We start from the raw sequence: 18,982 nt of genomic DNA on the forward strand, positions 1-18,982 counted from the left end.
CAAATAGCTTTTATATGCTGCATTTGACCATAATACTGCACAATTTATTTGAATTTTTGCCCCGATAACCATCAATCTGTAAGACAAAATTTCAGTGACGACTCGGGGAACCACTTTACACAAACTGCAATAGAATTGCTTTATTTTGTACAGTTATGTCACGTGCAGCCACAGGGATGTTTATAAGCTTTTAGAAACTAAAATGTAAGCAAAATTTGTTTTAATTAACAATACAGTTATTACAAAATTGTATAAAAATGTAGTTGATTCATGTTCGATTTGGAAAATGACCGTGGCGCCCCCGGTCGCCGGAAGAAAATCTGCATGCGTAATATTTGCTGCGCAAAATAAACAGGGAGTAGTAAATGCGCCAAACGGCAATCTCCAAAAATAGGTAAGAATTTTATCAAATATCTCATGCATTGTAGCCTTTAGGTTAGTATTTTTTTGGTTCTATTTAAGCTATTCTGTGTCTCTTGTCCAAATTTAACTTCCAATGTTACTAACCAAGCATCAAAAACAAGCAAATAAGTTGGAAAAACACGGAATTGTAGGTAATCTCCCACAATGCCGCGTCTTGATATGGCCCCTGAACCAGGATAGTTGTTGCAAACCCCGCATTGCGTAGCGAAGATAACCGGGCGAAGCAAGCCTATTCATGTTTCAGGGCCGCTGCTAATTGGAAATTTTCCCCGATGCATTTTGGGCCTACCCAGAAATCTTAGAATTATGTCCCAGAATTCAAAGCACAAATGCCAAGTTTTGTCGGCTGCTACCGAAATAGTTTATCGGCGACAGTATTCAAGCGTTTTAGACAGAAATTTTCAGAGCCAAAGTGATCGTACTTTTTGAAGTATTGGATTGCAAAATATGGCATACGTTTTAATGAGTAGCTTTCTGAGAAAAGGCGAGGAATGTTGTGTATGTGCACGTACGACGGATACGATTTTGTTGTATTACTTTAGTCTGATCCCCTGTCTGCAGGTTATGTTGTTGCTTTATTAGGAGGGTCAAGAAGCCAGACAGGTTTTCGTTGGTAATTTTTGTTTACAAAACAAACAACAATATCCCAAAATGTGGCTTTGTTTTTGTTGTTGTACGTTATTTCAAAATGACCACCTAAACTTTTGCTCAACTCTGTCTTGGCAGGCACTAATATCTGGTCTGGAATGAGATTGTCATGTAATACAAATATTAAAATTAAATCAAATTTATTTTGAAAATGAAAACAGGCCTCCCCCCAGTACTATTTTCTTCCTCCATGGTACTATCAATCAGTATCATGCCTATGTCAAATAGTTTTGGGGTTTTTGTGGTTTTTTTTTAAATAAAGCAATCTCACAATATCGATAAACAGTATTGTCCAAATGCCCACACTTTGTGTATCACAACTTTCCAGTTCTCCTTTATATAAAATAACAAACTGAAAATTTAGGCTCGGGTCATCGGAGGCGGGAGAAAATAATGGGAAAACCCACCCTTGATTCCGCACTTTTCGCTGTGTCACGACATGTGTTTAAAATAAATCCTAAATTCTCGATATCGAGAATTGATATTGTTTTAATGTTTTCTCAAAAAATAAAGCATTTCATGGAATAATATTTCAAGAGAAGTCTTTCACCATTAGGCCTTCCTTCTGAACCCTGTAAGTTTTTTTGTAAAATCTGTGAACTTTTAATTTTGTTTCTGTACCAAAAGTGTCCAATGGCTTTAAAACAAAATAATATTTAAATTAAAAACTTAAAAGTTAAAATCAAGTTCAAGTCACTTTTTGTTAGGCCATGACTCACAATTCAATGCTTTTTTAGCACTCTGGCCTCTGCTCTGCACTTGGCTCAAAGTACCCGGTTGTCAGACAATCGTTCGGTCACCGCATCATTGGTGCACCATCCAAACTGCACAGTCGACACTAGTTTAGTTACAATAATCGTAACCCTCAATCCTCCCGACGATCGGAAAGGATGGAAGGTTACAAATTAGTTACATAAAATAATTATACAAGAAAATAGTAGCTGCCCTGTTTGTACTTTGTAGAATTGTAAAACTTATTCTTTAATAGAGTTAGTGAGTTCTCAGATTTTAAGTAAAACTAAAAGAAAATGGTACTGTCTGACAACCGCAGGCCTACAACTTCATCAAAGGGCAAGGCCATTATCATTTTGCAGAGGGCACTTTCATTAGAAAATCTTAGAAAGTCCATAAACTTCTGAAGGGTTCCAACGCCAAGAACAAATGCAACAGTTATGGCCTCCAGATCCATGTAATTTCAGCCCTGCAACGCCCCTCCTCCCCAATGGTGAAAAAATCAAACATGCATGGGTGCAGTTGTAGCGTCTGCACCCAAAAACAATTTTGGTCTTTGGCCGGTGATTAACCGTAACCAATGGACATTTCAACCCAAACAGTTTTTGGCAAAAACCACCCCAGCTCAAGATCTGTAACTTCAATTTGCTCCTTGTTTTTTTCCACAGACATTGACATATCATTGCCATGGATACAGAGGTAGCTGTGCCCGTTTCATGTTCTGCGAGTAATGAGCAAGAGGTGATTGGTATGTTGCTGGCCCAGCAGGCCGAGCATGAGGAGGGCGAACTTCAAATAGAACAGCCTCCGACATCCGAGGTTTGTGGAGATTGAGTCTGTTCTGTTTGCATCTATAGGGTGTCGTGGCCGAGCGGTTAAAGGGAACCAAATTCAAAGTCTAGTTTTTGTGATCACCAGAGTGTGGGTTTCGAGTCCCAGTTGTGACACTTTGGTCCTGTAGCAAGACACTTAACCATTGCTTCGTCCTTCGGAGTCGACATAAAGCCGTCGGTCCTGTGTGTTGTGAAACACATGTAAAAGTACTCAGTGCACTTTCTATCGAAAACAGAAGGGGTTCACCCTGGTGTTCCTGGTTTGATTAGCTGCATATTGTGCCATGTGGTGATTTCTTAATCTTGGAATTTTACCTGAATTTAGGATTTCTAACTCGAATTTTTTTTGTTTCTGTCCCAATAGGTCGAACATGGAGGGTTGCCCACCGGTAACATGGCCTCTACTGTAACGGACGCAGGTGGCCTCCATTTTGGGGATGGGCAGACTCTTCAAGCAGTGGAGTTCCCTGATGGATCTACAGCTATCATACAACGCAAAGGTGACCTGACGACAAGACTACATCCATTCAATATTTTAAAGGAACTTATAAATTGTTGTGTCAGTGCAGAACTCCCAAAATATTTACGTGACGCGCAATACAAGTTTTGAATTGCCAAAGCGTCGTTTCTCGGGAGAAAACACGAGTGGGGCAACATTCGCAGCAACAATGTCAACTTTATGGAACGTTGTCTGGTAACATATTTTGGCTTTATGCTAAGCAAGATTTGTCTGTGCTTAGCAAGTTTTTGTCGAACAGGCTCTATGAATTTGGGCCCTGGTTTGATAATTTGTTAAGAAAGCAGGCCTGGAATTTCATCTTTGAAAGGGCAAGACCATTTTCATTTTGCACAGGGCACTTCCATCCATTGTAAAATCTGAAAGTCTATGGGAGACTCTTGTAAGGGCTCCAAGGCTAAGACATGGGGCATTGAAGGCCACGACCTCCTTGTAATTCAAGGCTTGAGAAAGTGCTAACATTTTGTGTGTGTTATTTTCAGATCTTGTGGATGGACAGGCAGTACAGCTAGAGGATGGGTCCACAGCTTACATCCAACAAGTCACTAACAAGGGTAACTTAAATCAATCAAAACAGACTCCCAGAGGCCAGTATTCTCACTTAAGGTTTCCTAGCATCTGGAGTGTGTTGTGGCGACCCCAACCAAAGCCCAACCGACTCAACAAGTCGGGTACCGGTTGGTCTGAACAGCATCGTCACCGCGCTTAACCGAACACGCAAAAAACGCTCAACCGATGACTAATGTTTCTTGTTGGGGTCTCAAAACGCACTCAAGATAAAATATATTTTGGGCTCATTTGGTCATCGAAGTTGCAAGTAAATAATGAAAGAAAAGAACACCCTTGTTGCACAAATTTGTGTGCTCTCAGACGCCTGAATTCAAATATTTAAGTGAGAACTTACCTCTTGTGAGCAGTCACAAGTTTTTAACCATTTAGGGAAACAAAATACAGAAATGCACCCTTTTTTTTAATTCAAAATATTAACTTTTGATATATTTTTTTAAATTTTGGTTTTACCCATACACACCGATGTACGTTAGCAGTGTATACTGTGAAAAAAATCACAGGCATATTACTTGAGTGGGATTCGAACCCACAACCTTTGCAATTCTTGAGCAGTGTCTTACCAACTAGAACACTGAGATTGCTGGTAGCTAGAGGCTTTAGCTTTTATTCACGAAGGACTAAGACACATGCTTTTAAACCCCTTAACAAAGGTACTAAATGTTGCCTTATGCTATAAGGTGCTAAATAATTGGTTCTCAGAGTTCATCACTGCAATAACCTATCCTCCTGAAAGTTTGTATATACTCAGCGCCTTGAGTACCTTGTTTGGTAGATACGTGCGCTATATAGACGATGTGACCTCTGACGTCACTTGAAAACCATAACATGATTCGCGCGCATACCGCCGGGCAAAACCTTTGTGTTTTGGCAGCCAGCTAGAAAGTGTATGCAATCTTACCATGACTACTTTTTGCCCGGCGAAACATGACGTATACAGTGTTTTGTCAACAGAGGGCGGTTTGAATGTAAACATAGGTCACATCGTCTATAAGACTTCGATTTTATTATTATTATTATTTTCAACATTTGGAATTGATCTTCTTGACCTTTTCATTCCTACAGCTCCAACATTTGAGGAAGGCCAGGCTGTCCAACTGGAAGATGGCTCTACTGCTTTCATCCTCAGAACACAACCAAAAGGTATCGTAAACTTCTCAGGCAAACAGAGCCTAATTTCATGGCTCTGCTTATCTGTGCTTACAAACACCATTCTCCACAGCTGTATTGGCCTCGTAATGTGGTGTATACACTCCCACAAGCCAAAATTCACCGCTAACCCATGAAATACGGTTGGTGTAAGCGCATAATTCCCTGCTTCCCTGATTCTGTGCTTACGGTAAGCAGAGCCATGAAATTGGGTCCTGATAACCAAAATGTGAGGCAAGCCATGGCAAGAGTGCGTTTTGGCAAGGGCAACCAGAAACATGTTTGAGCTTTGGCCATTGGTTGAGCTATTTGGCAGGTTTGGTTAAAGACACTGGACACTATTGGTAATTGTCAAAGACCAGTATTCTCACTTGGTGTATCTCAACATATGCATAAAATAATAAACCTGTGAAGATTTGAGCTCGATTGGTCGTCGGAGTTGCAAGATAACTATGAAATAAAAAACACCCTTGTCACACAAAGTTGTGTGCTTTCCGATGGTTGATTTCGAGACCTCAAATTCTAAACTTGAGGTCTCGAAGTCAAGTTTGTAGAAAATTACTTCTTTCCCGAAAACTAGGTCACTTCAGAGGGAGCCGTTTCTCACAATGTTTTATACTATGAACCTCTCCCCATTACTCGTTACCGAGTGAGGTTTTATGCTAATAATTATTTTGAGTAATTACCAATAGTGTCCACTGCCTGTAAACTGCATTGACGAGGCTGTAACAACCCAAAAGTAATTGTTTTGTTGGGTCGGTTTAGGTTTCAAGATTGCTGACTCTAAAAACTTTAATCCACCAATCCTCTCTTAACTCTTCTTCCTCTTCTATTTCAGGTCAAAACTTGCAAGCTATTCAACTTGAAGACGGCTCCACGGCACTAATTCAAACGGAGATTTCACCTGAAGGGTTTGCTGACCACTCACAAGGTTTGTTACATAAAATCCAACCAATCATGCACTCTGTTTTATACAACTATGAAAAGTTACCAAATCAAAAAAAAGGTACTCATCAATGACAACTTGGATATCTCCAGATAAAAATCAAATTGATAGTTTTTTTCATGCATTGAACCTCCAAAGTCTGACTAGTTTCTTGCTTTGCCTTGAAGAAAATCACAGAGCAGTTATTCCTTGTACATGCTAAAATCATTTCCTTCTCACTGAGACAATTAAATTGTTTTACACACATTTCTCAAAAACTACAGGAAGTAATATTTTAAGGAAACTTTCAACCATCATTATTTTATAACCGTGTAAATTTGTGGATGTTTGTGCTTTGTGTTGTACATCGGTACCCAAACCCTTTTAATAGTTCAAATTAAAAAGCAGGACAGTTCTTTTCAGAACTGAGAAGTCTCCCGAACCTCCGATTATCTACTCTGCGGCAGTAGAATAAAGCAAGACAGTCTCTAAAAACAAACTCTACCTGGCAAGTAGATACACACATTGTGTTAGCGCCCACCAAATATACATAAACACACAAGTTATGCACAAGTTATGTGCTTTTAGATGCTTCAATTTGAGACCTCAGCTGAGGTCTCAAATTCAATTCAAATACTTTAGTGAGAAATTACCTCTTTCTCAAAAACTATGTTACTTCAGAGGGGGTCGTTTCTCACAATGTTCTATAATACTATCAACCTCTCCCCATTACTCGTTACCAAGTAAGTTTTTCTGCTAACAATTATTTTGAGTAATTATCAATAGTGTCCCGTGCCTTTAAGAAGCTTTATGATATTTGGCCCTAAACTTAATATCACAACACGATTTATTTTGTATTTTTCTCAGGTTCCTATAGTACTGATGAAGCTGTGGATCCCACAGCACTCAATGTATTGGATCAGTTTACATGTACATCGCAAGTAAGAAACAAAATAAAGGACATTTGTATAGAGTCAGTAGCCAGTGTTGTAGCCATGGTGTGCTGTGCTGGGTGGGCCTGACCAGAACTCAAGTTGTTTGCCCAGCACTCTGAGCAAAATACACTGTGTCGACAAGCACAGATTTCCCCTAATGAATTAAAGTATTGTCCACTGTGCATTGATTTGAAACACAGCTTATGATAAGAAGTATGAAATGTAAAAGAGAATTTTTTTTTGGAGAAAATAACAGTTTGGAAACCTGGCATCATGCCTGATGCTTGCACTTCAGCAATAATGTCACCTTAATTAAGCATGAATAATTTTGTTGATCTGCTCGCCCTTGGTGGACTAAAAGAAATTTGATTTACAGCCCACCACTAAAATTGATCTAGCTACAACCCTGTCTGTATCCATCAATTTTGAGGCTCATGGCATTGGCGTACGAACATTATTACCCCGAGTCACTGGGCCATTGATTTCATTCCTTGAAACCATCTCATTTCCCTGGGGAGTCGATAGCCTGTGCTGCTCAGTATGTAGCACACCAATCACAAATAAACGCCACATTTATATTGGATTAAAACAATCGAACAGTTAATAGGCTCAATGAACATTATTACCCCGGGTCACTGGGCCATTGATTTCATTCCTTGAAACCATCTCATTTCCCTGGGGAGTCAATAGCCTGTGCTGCTAAAGTATGTAGCACCACAAATCACAAATAAACTCCACATTTATATTGGATTAAAACAATCAAACAGTTAAAAAAAAACGACGGTATACTTTGCCTTCAAGTTGGATTTAAAGTAAAGGTTTTAAGACAGTGGACACTATTGGTAACTGTCAAAAACCAGTCTTCTCACTTGGTGTATCTCATCATATACATAAAATAACAAACCTGTGAAAATTTGAGCTCGATCGGTCATCGAAGTTGCCAGATAATAATGCAAGAAAAAAACACCTGTGTCACACAAAGTTGTGTGCATTTAGATGGTTGATTTTGAGACCTCAAGTACTAAATCTGAGGTCTCAAAATCAAATTCGTGGAAAATTACTTCTTTCTCAAAAACTATGGCACGTCAGAGGGAGCCGTTTCTCACAATGTTTTATACCATCAACCTCTCCCCATTACTCGTCACCAAGTGAGGTTTGATGCTAATAATTATTTTGAGTAATTACCTATAGTGTCCACTGCCTTTAAGGATTTTTGTTTCTGACCGTCAGATGGAGAATGAGGCATCCAGCTCCCAGAGCGATATCAGCAAAGTGAGCGAACCTAGCATTATGCTCAAGACAATCAATCTGGTCCATCAACCAATGATCACCAAAACCGCTCTCTCTGAAGGCTCCTCATCAAAGGGTTTCAGATGCAGATACAAAGAATGCGGGAGGATGTACACCACTGCACATCATCTTAAGGTATGAAAGTAGGGTGTGGCTAGGGATATCAGGGCGTGGCTGGGGATATTTGGGTGTGGCTAGCAGAGCAACCAACTCTCCCTAATTATGCAGAAAATCAACAAATTTTTTCTTGTCTGATGAACAAATTTGAAGATCTCCCTGATTATGAAAACTTTGTCCCTATTATGTTGAACCGCATAATGTTTAGTTTCTTTTCTGATTTTATTTATTCCTTAAACCATCTCAGCTTCCTGGGGAGTATACAGCCTGTGCCAAGTAGCGCACTAAAATCACTTATACTCCTGGGTGTAGAGAAGCAATGTGGTGAAGTGTCTTGCTTAAGGACACAAGTGTCATGATCAAGATTCGAACCTACACTCCCATGACTAAACCACCAGATCTGATTTTGATGCTTTAAACAGGCATGCAACTCTTCCGCGTTTCCGGGGAATCCCGCGTTTTGGGGTTTTTGTTTTGTTTTTCGGATTGTTTTTTTAGCCTAATATGCCTGGCAACAACAGTGTACAACTACAATCATGTAAAATAAGCCTAGTACATGCTAACAATGCATCTAAGAGCAAAATAAACCTCAACATTTTCTAGGGTACCATTGTGGATCTAATGTCCCGTGGCGTTTCGGCTGCCTCGCTCCGCACTTGCGTTGTGCCTTTGAAAATTTTACTCTTTTTTTTTCAACGGGCAGTTGCATGCCTGTTTAAACCGCTTGGCTGACAACGGAATAGCCATCCGTGCTTTGGAGTAGGGGTAAGCAGTAAAACCCTGTGGTATTCTTGAAATGGCAGCCGGAACCAAGCAGAATAGGGACATAGACAGGACAGTTTGAAAGTGCGTCGGGGTAACAGTTGGGTAAACAAAAAATCCCCAGGGCTGTATTCCACTGGAATGAGAGATACAGTGTGAAAAGGGCCTATGAAACCTTACATAAGATATGGAAAGATTTGCGGTAACGCCATGTAATGACCATCTCGAATGAGTTGGGGTGGTTCTGAAAAGAACTGTTGGTTTCAACTCGACATTTCGATCAGTATGCTCTGATCGTCTTCTGGAGAAAGCTTTCTCCAGAAGACGATCAGAGCGCTTTCTCCAGAAGACGATCAGAGCATACTGATCGAAACGTCGAGTTGAAACCAACAGTTCTTTTCAGAACCACTCCAACTTATTAGAGATAGTCATTACATGGTGTTACCGCAAACCTTACTATATTGTATTTCCACCATGCAAAGTTTCAAATCCTACTTCCCTTACATAAGCCTGTTCGAATAAGAGGATACGTTGTAACTTATTAGTCAACTAACTATGCAACTTGTGGAATATTTTTCACAGGTTCATGAGCGTTCGCACTCCGGAGAGAAACCGTATAAATGTGAGGCACCGGGATGTGGGAAGGCGTTTGCTTCAGGCTATGGACTGAAGAGCCACACTAGAGTCCACACTGGTGAGAAGCCTTACCGGTGCCCTCAAGAGTTGTGTACCAGGGCGTTCAAGACGTCAGGAGACCTACAGAAACATGTCAGAACTCACACAGGTTAGAATCTCAATCAGTGCTAATTACTTTATGACAATTGAGTACACTGCCAACCCTCCTACTTGCCCTCTACTGTTCCACCATTCAGTACTCAGTTAACCCTCCTACTGTCTGACCATTCTTACCCTCTTACTTTCTGACAATTCAGTACACTGCCGATCCTCCTACTTGCACTCTACTGTTCCACCAATGTTCAGTACTCAGTTAACCCTCCTACTGTCTGACCATTCTTACCCTCTTACTTTCTGACAATTCAGTACACTGCCAACCCTCCTACTTGCCCTCTACTGTTTGACCATTCAGTACTCAGTTAACCCTCCTACTGTCTGACCATTCTTACCCTCTTACTTTCTGACAATTCAGTACACTGCCAACCCTCCTACTTGCCCTCTACTGTTCGACCATTCAGTACTCAGTTAACCCTCCTACTGTCTGACCATTCTTACCCTCTTACTTTCTGACAATTCAGTACACTGCCAACCCTCCTACTTGCCCTCTACTGTTCGACCATTCAGTACTCAGTAACCCCCCAACTGTCTGACCATTCTTACACTTTTACTTTCTGACAATTCAGTACACTGCCAATCCTCCTACTGGCTCACAATTCAGTATGAGGTCAACCCTCCTACTGTCTAATCATCATTAACTTCTTACTTTCTGACTAGTCAGGACTTAGTTAACCCTCCTACACTGCCTGGCCATTCAGTACACTGTCAACCCATTCAGTATACTGTCAACCCATTTATTTTCTGACCATTCAGTACACAGTCAACCCTCCTAATGTCTGACCATTCAGTTCACAGTCAACCCTCCTACTGTCTGACCATTTAGTAAACAGTAAACCCTGCTACTGTCTGACAATTCAGTTCACAGTCAACCCTCCTACTGCCTGACCATTCAGTAAACAGTAAACCCTGCTACTGTCTGACAATTCAGTTCACAGTCAACCCTCCTACTGCCTGACCATTCAGTTCACAGTCAACCCTCCTACTGCCTGACCATTCAGTTCACAGTCAACCCTCCTACTGTCTGACCATTCAGTTCACAGTCAACCCTCCTACTGTCTGACCATTCAGTAAACAGTAAACCCTGCTACTGTCTGACAATTCAGTACACAGTCAACCCTCCTACTGTCTGACCATTCAGCCATTCAGTACACAGTCAACCCTCCTATACTGTCTGACCATTCAGTACAATGTAAACCATTTCACTGTCTGACCACTCAGTACACAGTAAACCTTCCTACTCTCTAATAAACCATTTAGCACACTGCCCTCCTACTGTCGGTACTGTCTTACTTTCTGATCATTCTGTACACATTCTGTACACAGTTTTAAAGACACTGGACACTATTGGTAATTGTCAAAGACCAGTCTTGTCACTTGGTGTATCTCAACATATGCATAAAATAACAAACCTGTGAAAATTTGAGCTTGATTGGTCGTCGGAGTTGCAAGATATTAATGAAAGAAAAAAACATTCTTGTCACACAAAGTGGTGTGCTTTCAGATGCTTGATTTTGAGACCTCAAGTTCTAAACTTGAGGTCTCGAAATCAAACTGGTGGAAAATTACCTCTTTCTCGAAAACTACGTCACTTCAGAGGGAGCGGTTTCTCACAATGTTTTATACACTCAACCTCTCCCCATTACTCAGGACCAAGTGAGGTTTTATGCTGATATTTATTTTGAGTAATTACCAATAGTGTCCACTGCCTTTAAATGCATCAATACAGTACTCAGATATTTCTGATACACAGTTGTGCCACCCTACAAAATCCATGCAGCTGACTGTTTTTTAACTGGTTCATCATGTCAGTGGAGTGTGAGAAAATAAACATTCGCCATCTTTGATATCGCAGGGGAGAGGCCATTCAAGTGCCCATTTGAAGGCTGCGACAAATCCTTCACAACATCAAACATTCGCAAGGTCCACATTCGGACGCATACAGGAGAGCGGCCGTACATATGTGATGAGCCAATGTGTGGACGTGCCTTCGCTAGTGCTACTAACTATAAAAACCATATGAGAATTCATACAGGTGAGTTGCCCTTCCTTTTGGTTCTGTAGAGGGCGTGTCAAGTCAACCCTCCTCAGTCTGACCATTCAGTACACAGTTAACCCTCCTACTGTCTGGCCATTCAGTACACGGTCAACCCTCCTACTAACTATACAAACCATATGAGAATTCATACAGGTGAGTTGCCCTTCCTTTTGGTTCTGTAGAGGGCGTGTCAAGTCAACCCTCCTTCTGTCTGACCATTCAGTACACAGTTAACCCTCCTACTGTCTGGCCATTCAGTACACGGTCAACCCTCCTACTAACTATAAAAACCATATGAGAATTCATACAGGTGAGTTGCTCCTTTTGGGTTCTTTAGAGGCCATGTCAAGTCAACCCTCCTCAGTCTGACCATTCAGTACACAGTCAACCCTCTTACTGTCTGACCATTCAGTACACGGTCAACCCTCCTGCTCTATGGCCATTCAGTACATGGTCAACCCTCCTACTAACTATAAAAACCATATGAGAATTCATACGGGTGAGTTGCCCTTCGTTTTGGTTCTGTAGAGGGCGTGTCAAGTCAACCCTCCTTCTGTCTGACCATTCAGTACACAGTTAACCCTCCTACTGTCTGGCCATTCAGTACTCGGTCAACCCTCCTGGTCTATGGCCATTCAGTACATGGTCAACCCTCCTACTAACTATAAAAACCATATGAGAATTCATACGGGTGAGTTGCCCTTCCTTTAGGTTCTGTAGAGGGCGTGTCAAGTCAACCCTCCTTCTGTCTGACCATTCAGTACACAGTTAACCCTCCTACTGTCTGGCCATTCAGTACACGGTCAACCCTCCTACTAACTATAAAAACAATATGAGAATTCATACAGGTGAGTTGCTCCTTTTGGTTCTGTAGAGGGCGTGTCAAGTCAACCCTCCTTCTGTCTGACCATTCAGTACACAGTTAACCCTCCTACTGTCTGACCGTTCAGTACACGGTCAACCCTCCTACTGTCTGGCCATTGAGTACTCGGTCAACCCTCCTACTAACTATAAAAACAATATGAGAATTCATACAGGTGAGTTGCTCCTTTTGGTTCTGTAGAGGGCGTGTCAAGTCAACCCTCCTCAGTCTGCCCATTCAGTACACAGTCAACCCTCCTACTGTCTGGCCATTCAGTACACGGTCAACCCTCCTACTAACTATAAAAACCTTATGAAAATTCATACAGGTGAGTTGCTCCTTTTGGTTCTGTAGAGGGCGTGTCAAGTCAACCCTCCTCAGTCTGCCCATTCAGTACACAGTCAACCCTCCTACTGTCTGGCCATTCAGTACAGGGTCAACCCTCCTACTAATTATAAAAACCATATGAGAGTTCATACAGGTGAGTTGCTCCTTTTGGTTCTGTAGAGGGCGTGTCAAGTCAACCCTCCTCAGTCTGCCCATTCAGTACACAGTCAACCCTCCTACTGTCTGGCCATTCAGTACAGGGTCAACCCTCCTACTAACTATAAAAACCATATGAGAATTCATACGGGTGAGTTGCCCTTCCTTTAGGTTCTGTAGAGGGCGTGTCAAGTCAACCCTCCATTACCTTCTGTAAACCCTGTAAGTTATTTGTAAATCTGTGAACTTTTATTTTGTTTCTCTGTGCCGAAAGTGTATAATGCCTTTAAAGCTTTTGTCACTAATATATGTGTTTTGATGAGTGGAATGTGAATAAACAGTTAACTAAGGTTTTTAAAAAATCAGTTCTTATGTTATTTACAAATTTAAGATTAGACACCTACCCAAGAGGGCGCTGTTTGTGACGTCAATCGAGGCAGACTTTGCCTGTAATGCGTAGAGTAAACACAATTGCAAAGTACATGTACGGACCAAGTCGTGAGTTTGTACGTTAAAAAATTATTTTTTTTGGTTTTTTTCCGGCAATGCCGACCAGGTGTATTGCTGCTGAATGCCGAAAAACACTTTTTGAAATGTACCAACTCACGACTTGGACGTACCTGTACTTGTGTGTTTACTATACGCATTGCAGGCAAAGTCTGCCTCGATTGACGTCACAAAAGGGGTAGGCGGAGTCAGCCCCCCAAACAACTTTATATATTTTTAAACATATAAATCATGACAAACAATCACTAAAAAAAATTGTTTTATTGTTCGTAAGCATATACTCTTATGTTTGAAAGAAAAAAATATATATTTCCAGGTGACTTTAAGTATGCATGACCCTAACAGTTTGTAATACAGGTCACTGCTAGGCCGTAGGCTATTGTTTGCTACCATTAACAACTAAGCTGGGGCGATATCGATTTATTTTCATGACAAACAATCACTAAAAAAATTGTTTTATTGTTCGTAAGCATATACTCTTATGTTTGAAAGAAAAAAATATATATTTCCAGGTGACTTTAAGTATGCATGACCCTAACAGTTTGTAATACAGGTCACTGCTAGGCCGTAGGCTATTGTTTGCTACCATTAACAACTAAGCTGGGGCGATATCGATTTATTTTATTCATGATATATCGCTGACAATATATCGCGATATTCGATATAATCGCGATTAATTGAATTTGACATCATCAATCTTCAAACTCCCAGTGAAAGTTGTAGAAGAGATAGTCATAGCATAAGAGAGGTGTTCTAATGACCTATTCTTCTGGTTTTACTCCAAACCTATTGGGTGCAAGATGTCTCAGCTAGGAAATACATCGTGATATTGCGAAACTTAGTCGATATCGCGATATATTGCGTTATATCGATATTTCGATTAAAACCAAATCGATCCGATATCGAAATCGTTTCCAAATTAGTATCGCGATATTCGATAATATCGTGGTATCGCCCAAGTTATTAACAACCTTTCTCTCCCATCAGGTGAGAAGCCCTATGTCTGCACAGTCGCTGGCTGTGGCAAACGTTTCACCGAGTACTCCAGTCTTTATAAGCATCATGTCGTACACACCCACTCCAAGCCATACATCTGCGAACACTGCGGCAAGAACTACCGGCAGACGTCAACGCTAGCCATGCACAAACGCACGGCTCATGGGGATGTCGAAGATGAGATGGAGGATCAAAATCAGTTCTTAGCGGTGCATACGGGTGAGTATAGGGATCACATTGTTTTAATGGGATTCAATTTGGTTCAATGAGATCCCATGCCTATCCCATTTGTCCCATTGAATATGTCCCAAATTCCACACCAATTCCATTGAATCCCATTGATTCCCATTGATATTTTGTATGTGATTAAATGGGATTCCATTGTTTTAATTGGATTCAATGGGATCCCCTGTGGATCCCATTGGATCCCATTGAATATGTCCCAAATTCCACACCAATCCCATTGAATCCCATTGATTCCCATTGATATTTTGTATGTGATTAAATGGGATTCCAGTGTTTTAATTGGATTAAACGGAATTCAATGGGATCCCCTGTGGATCCCATTGGATCCCATTGAATATGTACCAAATTCCACACCAATCCCATTGAGTCCCATTGATTTCCATTGATATTTTGTATGTGATTAAATGGGATTCCAGTGTTTTAATTGGATTAAACGGAATTCAATGGGATCCCCTGTGGATCCCATTGGATCCCATTGAATATGTACCAAATTCCACACCAATCCCATTGAGTCCCATTGATTCCCATTGATATTTTGTATGTGATTAAATGGGATTCCATTGTTTTACTTGGATTAAACGGAATTCAATGGGATTCAATGCCACATCAGTCAATTTGTTTTGTTAAATTTGTTTGTGGCGTGTCATGGACTAACGGTTAAGAGCACCGGCCACCAGCTCTGGTGTTTCTGATCAGCTAAGTGTGGGTTTCGAGTCCCAGTCGTGGGCCAAATTACATGGTGCTATGTAAAAGGAGTAGATCTCATAAATCAAACATAGTCCCACATACCTTGAAGGAAAATACTGCGCCTTGAGCAACACTGAGTGACGGATATGAACGTTATATGAGAAGCCACTGTTGTTATTATATTAACGCAAAGGAATTTTTTTTATTTTTTTTTATTGTTATATCGCAGAGAGAAATCAAGAAATTGTCGGAGGTGTTGTGTCTTCAATTTTGACGACGCCTACCAAACAGCAACGCGTCCAATATGAAATTACTACCGTCACCTGTGAGGGCGCTTCGCTCGGCACAGACACCATCGTCATGCACGCTGCGGGAGTACTTCAGCAGGTGAGTCAAAGACCAGCTCTAGCTTAGCCGGAGCCGAAATCAGAACTGCATTTTGAAAAAGAAAAAAAAAGACTTTGCCAAGTTTTAGAACCAGAGTCCAATTTCATAGAGCTGTTAAGCAGAAAATACTGCTTACACATACTGAATTATGCGACCTACTCCTTTTACATAGCATCATAGCAAAATACTGCTTAACAAATTTCTTTGCTAATCAAAAATAGAGTGGGGCACCAGCCACAACAATGCAAACTTAATGTAGTTTTGGCTGGTAACCTGTTTCTGCTAAGCAATACTATTCTTTGCCTAGCAATTTTGTTGTGCTAACAGGCTTTGCCGAGGTCCTTAATTCAAAGAGCTGCTTAAGCAGACGATTTCGCTAAAAGATGTTGTGCTAAGCAAAAAGTAGCAGGATTCCTGTCTCAAATGGTACATGCAATACATTATTTTAATCATCATTCTCGCATGAATTTTTCAAGTTTAAAAAATATTTAAAATATTTAACATCAAAAGTAAAAAGGAAAAACGTTTTTTATTAAATATTATTATTTTTATTATTTATGTGGATGTCAAGGCCGATGCAGCCAACGTAATCCAGTCACAAATTGACAACATTGTCGGCTCGACCGGTAAAGTTACCATGGTGACGAATGTGGACCCTGAGGTTGCCATGGCAGCCATCAAGGCAGTGGAGGAGACGGCCCTGCATGTGGTGTCGGCCAATGGGCAGGAGCTAACTGAAGATCAGGTTAGTTCTGGATCTGGATAGATATTCTCAAATATCTTATAGACCTTATGCACATGACGTAATTTCAGTAGGGTGCCCTCACCCAGAGGTCAAAAAGGAGGTTGTTCATTGGCCAACCCTGTGATTGTTTCATCTGCCGTTTTCCCTCTTAGATGGCGGCTGGATGACGTCAATGCATAAAAGCTATTAGAGAAAGAGTTGGTGGGCATGGCGTGGTAATAGCCACTGTTGGGCGGGCCTATCCAGGGCCCAATTTCATAGAGCTGCTAAGCACGAAAATTTGCTTAGCATGAAATTTCCTCCTTGATAAAAACAGGATTACCAACCAATTTCCATTTTGTTACCTTTCCTTTGTTACTGGTTTTCAGCTGTTGTAATGCTTATCTTGAAAATCACATAGAAATTTGGTTGGGAAATCCTGTTTTTATCAAGGCAAACATTTCATGCTCAGCAAATTTTTGTGCTTAGCAGCTCTATGAAATTGGACCCTGGACTCACACTTTTTGCTCAGCACTCTGAGCAAAATACATTGTGCTATACAGCACAGATTTCCCCTAGAATACATCAAAATATTATCCACTGTGCATTGATCAGAGACACAGCAAATGATAAGGAATATCAAGTGTCACAGAGAAAGAACACATTCAAAAGGCTATTACACTTATTGCATGGCCCCATAACAAGAACAGTTTAGAAACCTGGCCTGCATTTTAGGAATGATGGCCAATAATGAAACATGATTAAAGACAATGGACACTATTGGTAATTGTCAAAGACTAGTCTTCTCACTTGGTGTATCTCAACACATGCATAAAATAACAAACCTGTGAAAATTTGAGCTAAATCGGTCGTCGAAGTTGCGAGATATTAATGAAAGAAAAAAACACCCTTGTCGCACCATTGTTACACGAGGTTGTGTGCTTTCAGATGCTTGATTTCGAGACCTCAAATTCTAAATCTGAGGGCTCAAAATCAAATTTGTGAAAAATTACTTCTTTCTCGAAAACTACGTCACTTCAGAGGGAGCTGTTTCTCACAATGTTTTATACTAACAACCTCTCCCCATTACTAGTAATCAAGAAAGGTTTTATGATAATATTTTTTTTTAGTAATTACCAATAGTGTCCTATGCCTTTAATCCGCTTGCCCTTGGTGGCCTTTCGAAATTGGATTTATTGCCCACCACTAAAATTGGTCTAGCTACAAACCTGGTTAGTGATGAGTTGTCGCGGTCGGGCGGTCAAGTGCGCTGGACTCAAGCGCTGGTGTTTGTGATCAGCAGAGTGTGGGTTCGTGTCATGAGTTCCGGTCTTGACACAAATTTGTGTCCTTAAAGGCAGTGGACACTATTGGTAATTACTCAAGATAATTATTAGCATAAAACCTTACTTGGTAAAGAGTAATGGGGAGAGGTTGATAGTATAAAACGTTGTGAGAAACGGCTCCCTCTGAAGTGACGTACTTTTCGAGAAAGAAGTAGTTTTCCACGAATTTGATTTTGAGACCTCAAAATTGAGGTCTCGAAATCAAGCATCTGAAAGCACACAACTTCCTGTGACACAGGGAGTTTTTTCTTTCATTATTATCTCCCAGCTTCGACGATCAATTGAGATACACCAAGTGAGAAGACTGGTCTTTGACAATTACTAAAGGTGTCCAGTTTCTTTAAAGTGAGACACTTAACCATTATTGCTTCGTCCTAGAACGGGACGTAAAGTTGAAGAAGAACACAAGGTTAGAGACTTTTAGGTTTTTTTTCCCCACTTTCAAAAGGACTCTATTAATTGTCATCCCCAAGTACTGAACATCCTCCCCCTGTTTTTTATTCATCTATCCTATTGGATTTTGTATTGACAGAGGCAGCAACTACAGGATGCTATTGTAGCTGTTAACGCACAAGACACTCCAGAGGGAGTGAGTATCGCTAATGTAGCTTCCGCAGTTGAAACGGACACAGCTATGGCATCATTAGAGGCATAGAGCTAGTCACTCAGTGGGGGTGAGCGCAAAAGTCAAACTTTCTTACAGTAACTGAATGGATGGTACATGATTAGTCTTCAAACCCAATTTCATAGAGCAGCTTAAAGGGTCTATGTAACTTTTGTAGGACAAAAAACACAATGTCCACAGATTTACACTAGACTTACACGGTTTGAAGATAATGATAGTAGAAAGCTTCCCTGGAAATATTACGTGCTGAGGTGCTGTAGTTTTGGGGAAATGAGTAAAACAATGTCATGAAAATAATTTTTGTCTCATGAGACAAAAATTATTTTAATCATTTACAACCGTATTTTCATGACATTGTTTTACTCATTTCTCAAAAACTACAGCACCTCAGTAA

At 40.6% G+C, this 18,982-nt stretch overlaps 1 protein-coding gene across 3 annotated transcripts; it reads left to right on the plus strand.

The window, feature by feature from the left end:
* The first annotated feature begins 246 nt into the window (after positions 1-246).
* LOC117304975 (zinc finger protein 143-like) lies at positions 247-18,753 on the plus strand. 3 transcript variants are annotated; one of them, XM_033789635.1, is made up of 14 exons: positions 247-394; positions 2,472-2,622; positions 3,001-3,136; positions 3,636-3,707; positions 4,786-4,863; positions 5,708-5,800; positions 6,662-6,735; positions 7,960-8,154; positions 9,481-9,682; positions 11,543-11,722; positions 14,565-14,792; positions 15,736-15,893; positions 16,465-16,638; positions 18,496-18,753. In XM_033789635.1, exons 2-14 carry the CDS (start codon positions 2,491-2,493, stop codon positions 18,616-18,618), a joined length of 1,845 nt encoding a protein of 614 aa, XP_033645526.1. In that variant the 5' UTR covers positions 247-394; positions 2,472-2,490; the 3' UTR covers positions 18,619-18,753. The 3 variants fall into 3 exon arrangements, with proteins under 3 accessions (XP_033645526.1, XP_033645527.1, XP_033645528.1); XM_033789636.1 differs by lacking the exon at positions 247-394 and adding an exon at positions 778-1,036; XM_033789637.1 differs by lacking the exon at positions 247-394 and adding an exon at positions 1,609-1,645.
* Positions 18,754-18,982: the final 229 nt, after the last annotated feature.

Source organism: Asterias rubens, chromosome 22 (genome assembly GCF_902459465.1).
Source record: "Asterias rubens chromosome 22, eAstRub1.3, whole genome shotgun sequence".
Taxonomy (NCBI): domain Eukaryota; kingdom Metazoa; phylum Echinodermata; class Asteroidea; order Forcipulatida; family Asteriidae; genus Asterias; species Asterias rubens.

Coding starts and splice junctions, on each gene's coding strand:
- LOC117304975 (XM_033789635.1), top strand. CDS start 2,491: ATGGATACAGAGGTAGCTGTGCCCGTTTCATGTTCTGCGAGTAATGAG. Junction 3,708..4,785: donor CCAACAAGTCACTAACAAGG/GTAACTTAAATC, acceptor TCATTCCTACAG/CTCCAACATTTGAGGAAGGC. Junction 5,801..6,661: donor GTTTGCTGACCACTCACAAG/GTTTGTTACATA, acceptor TATTTTTCTCAG/GTTCCTATAGTACTGATGAA.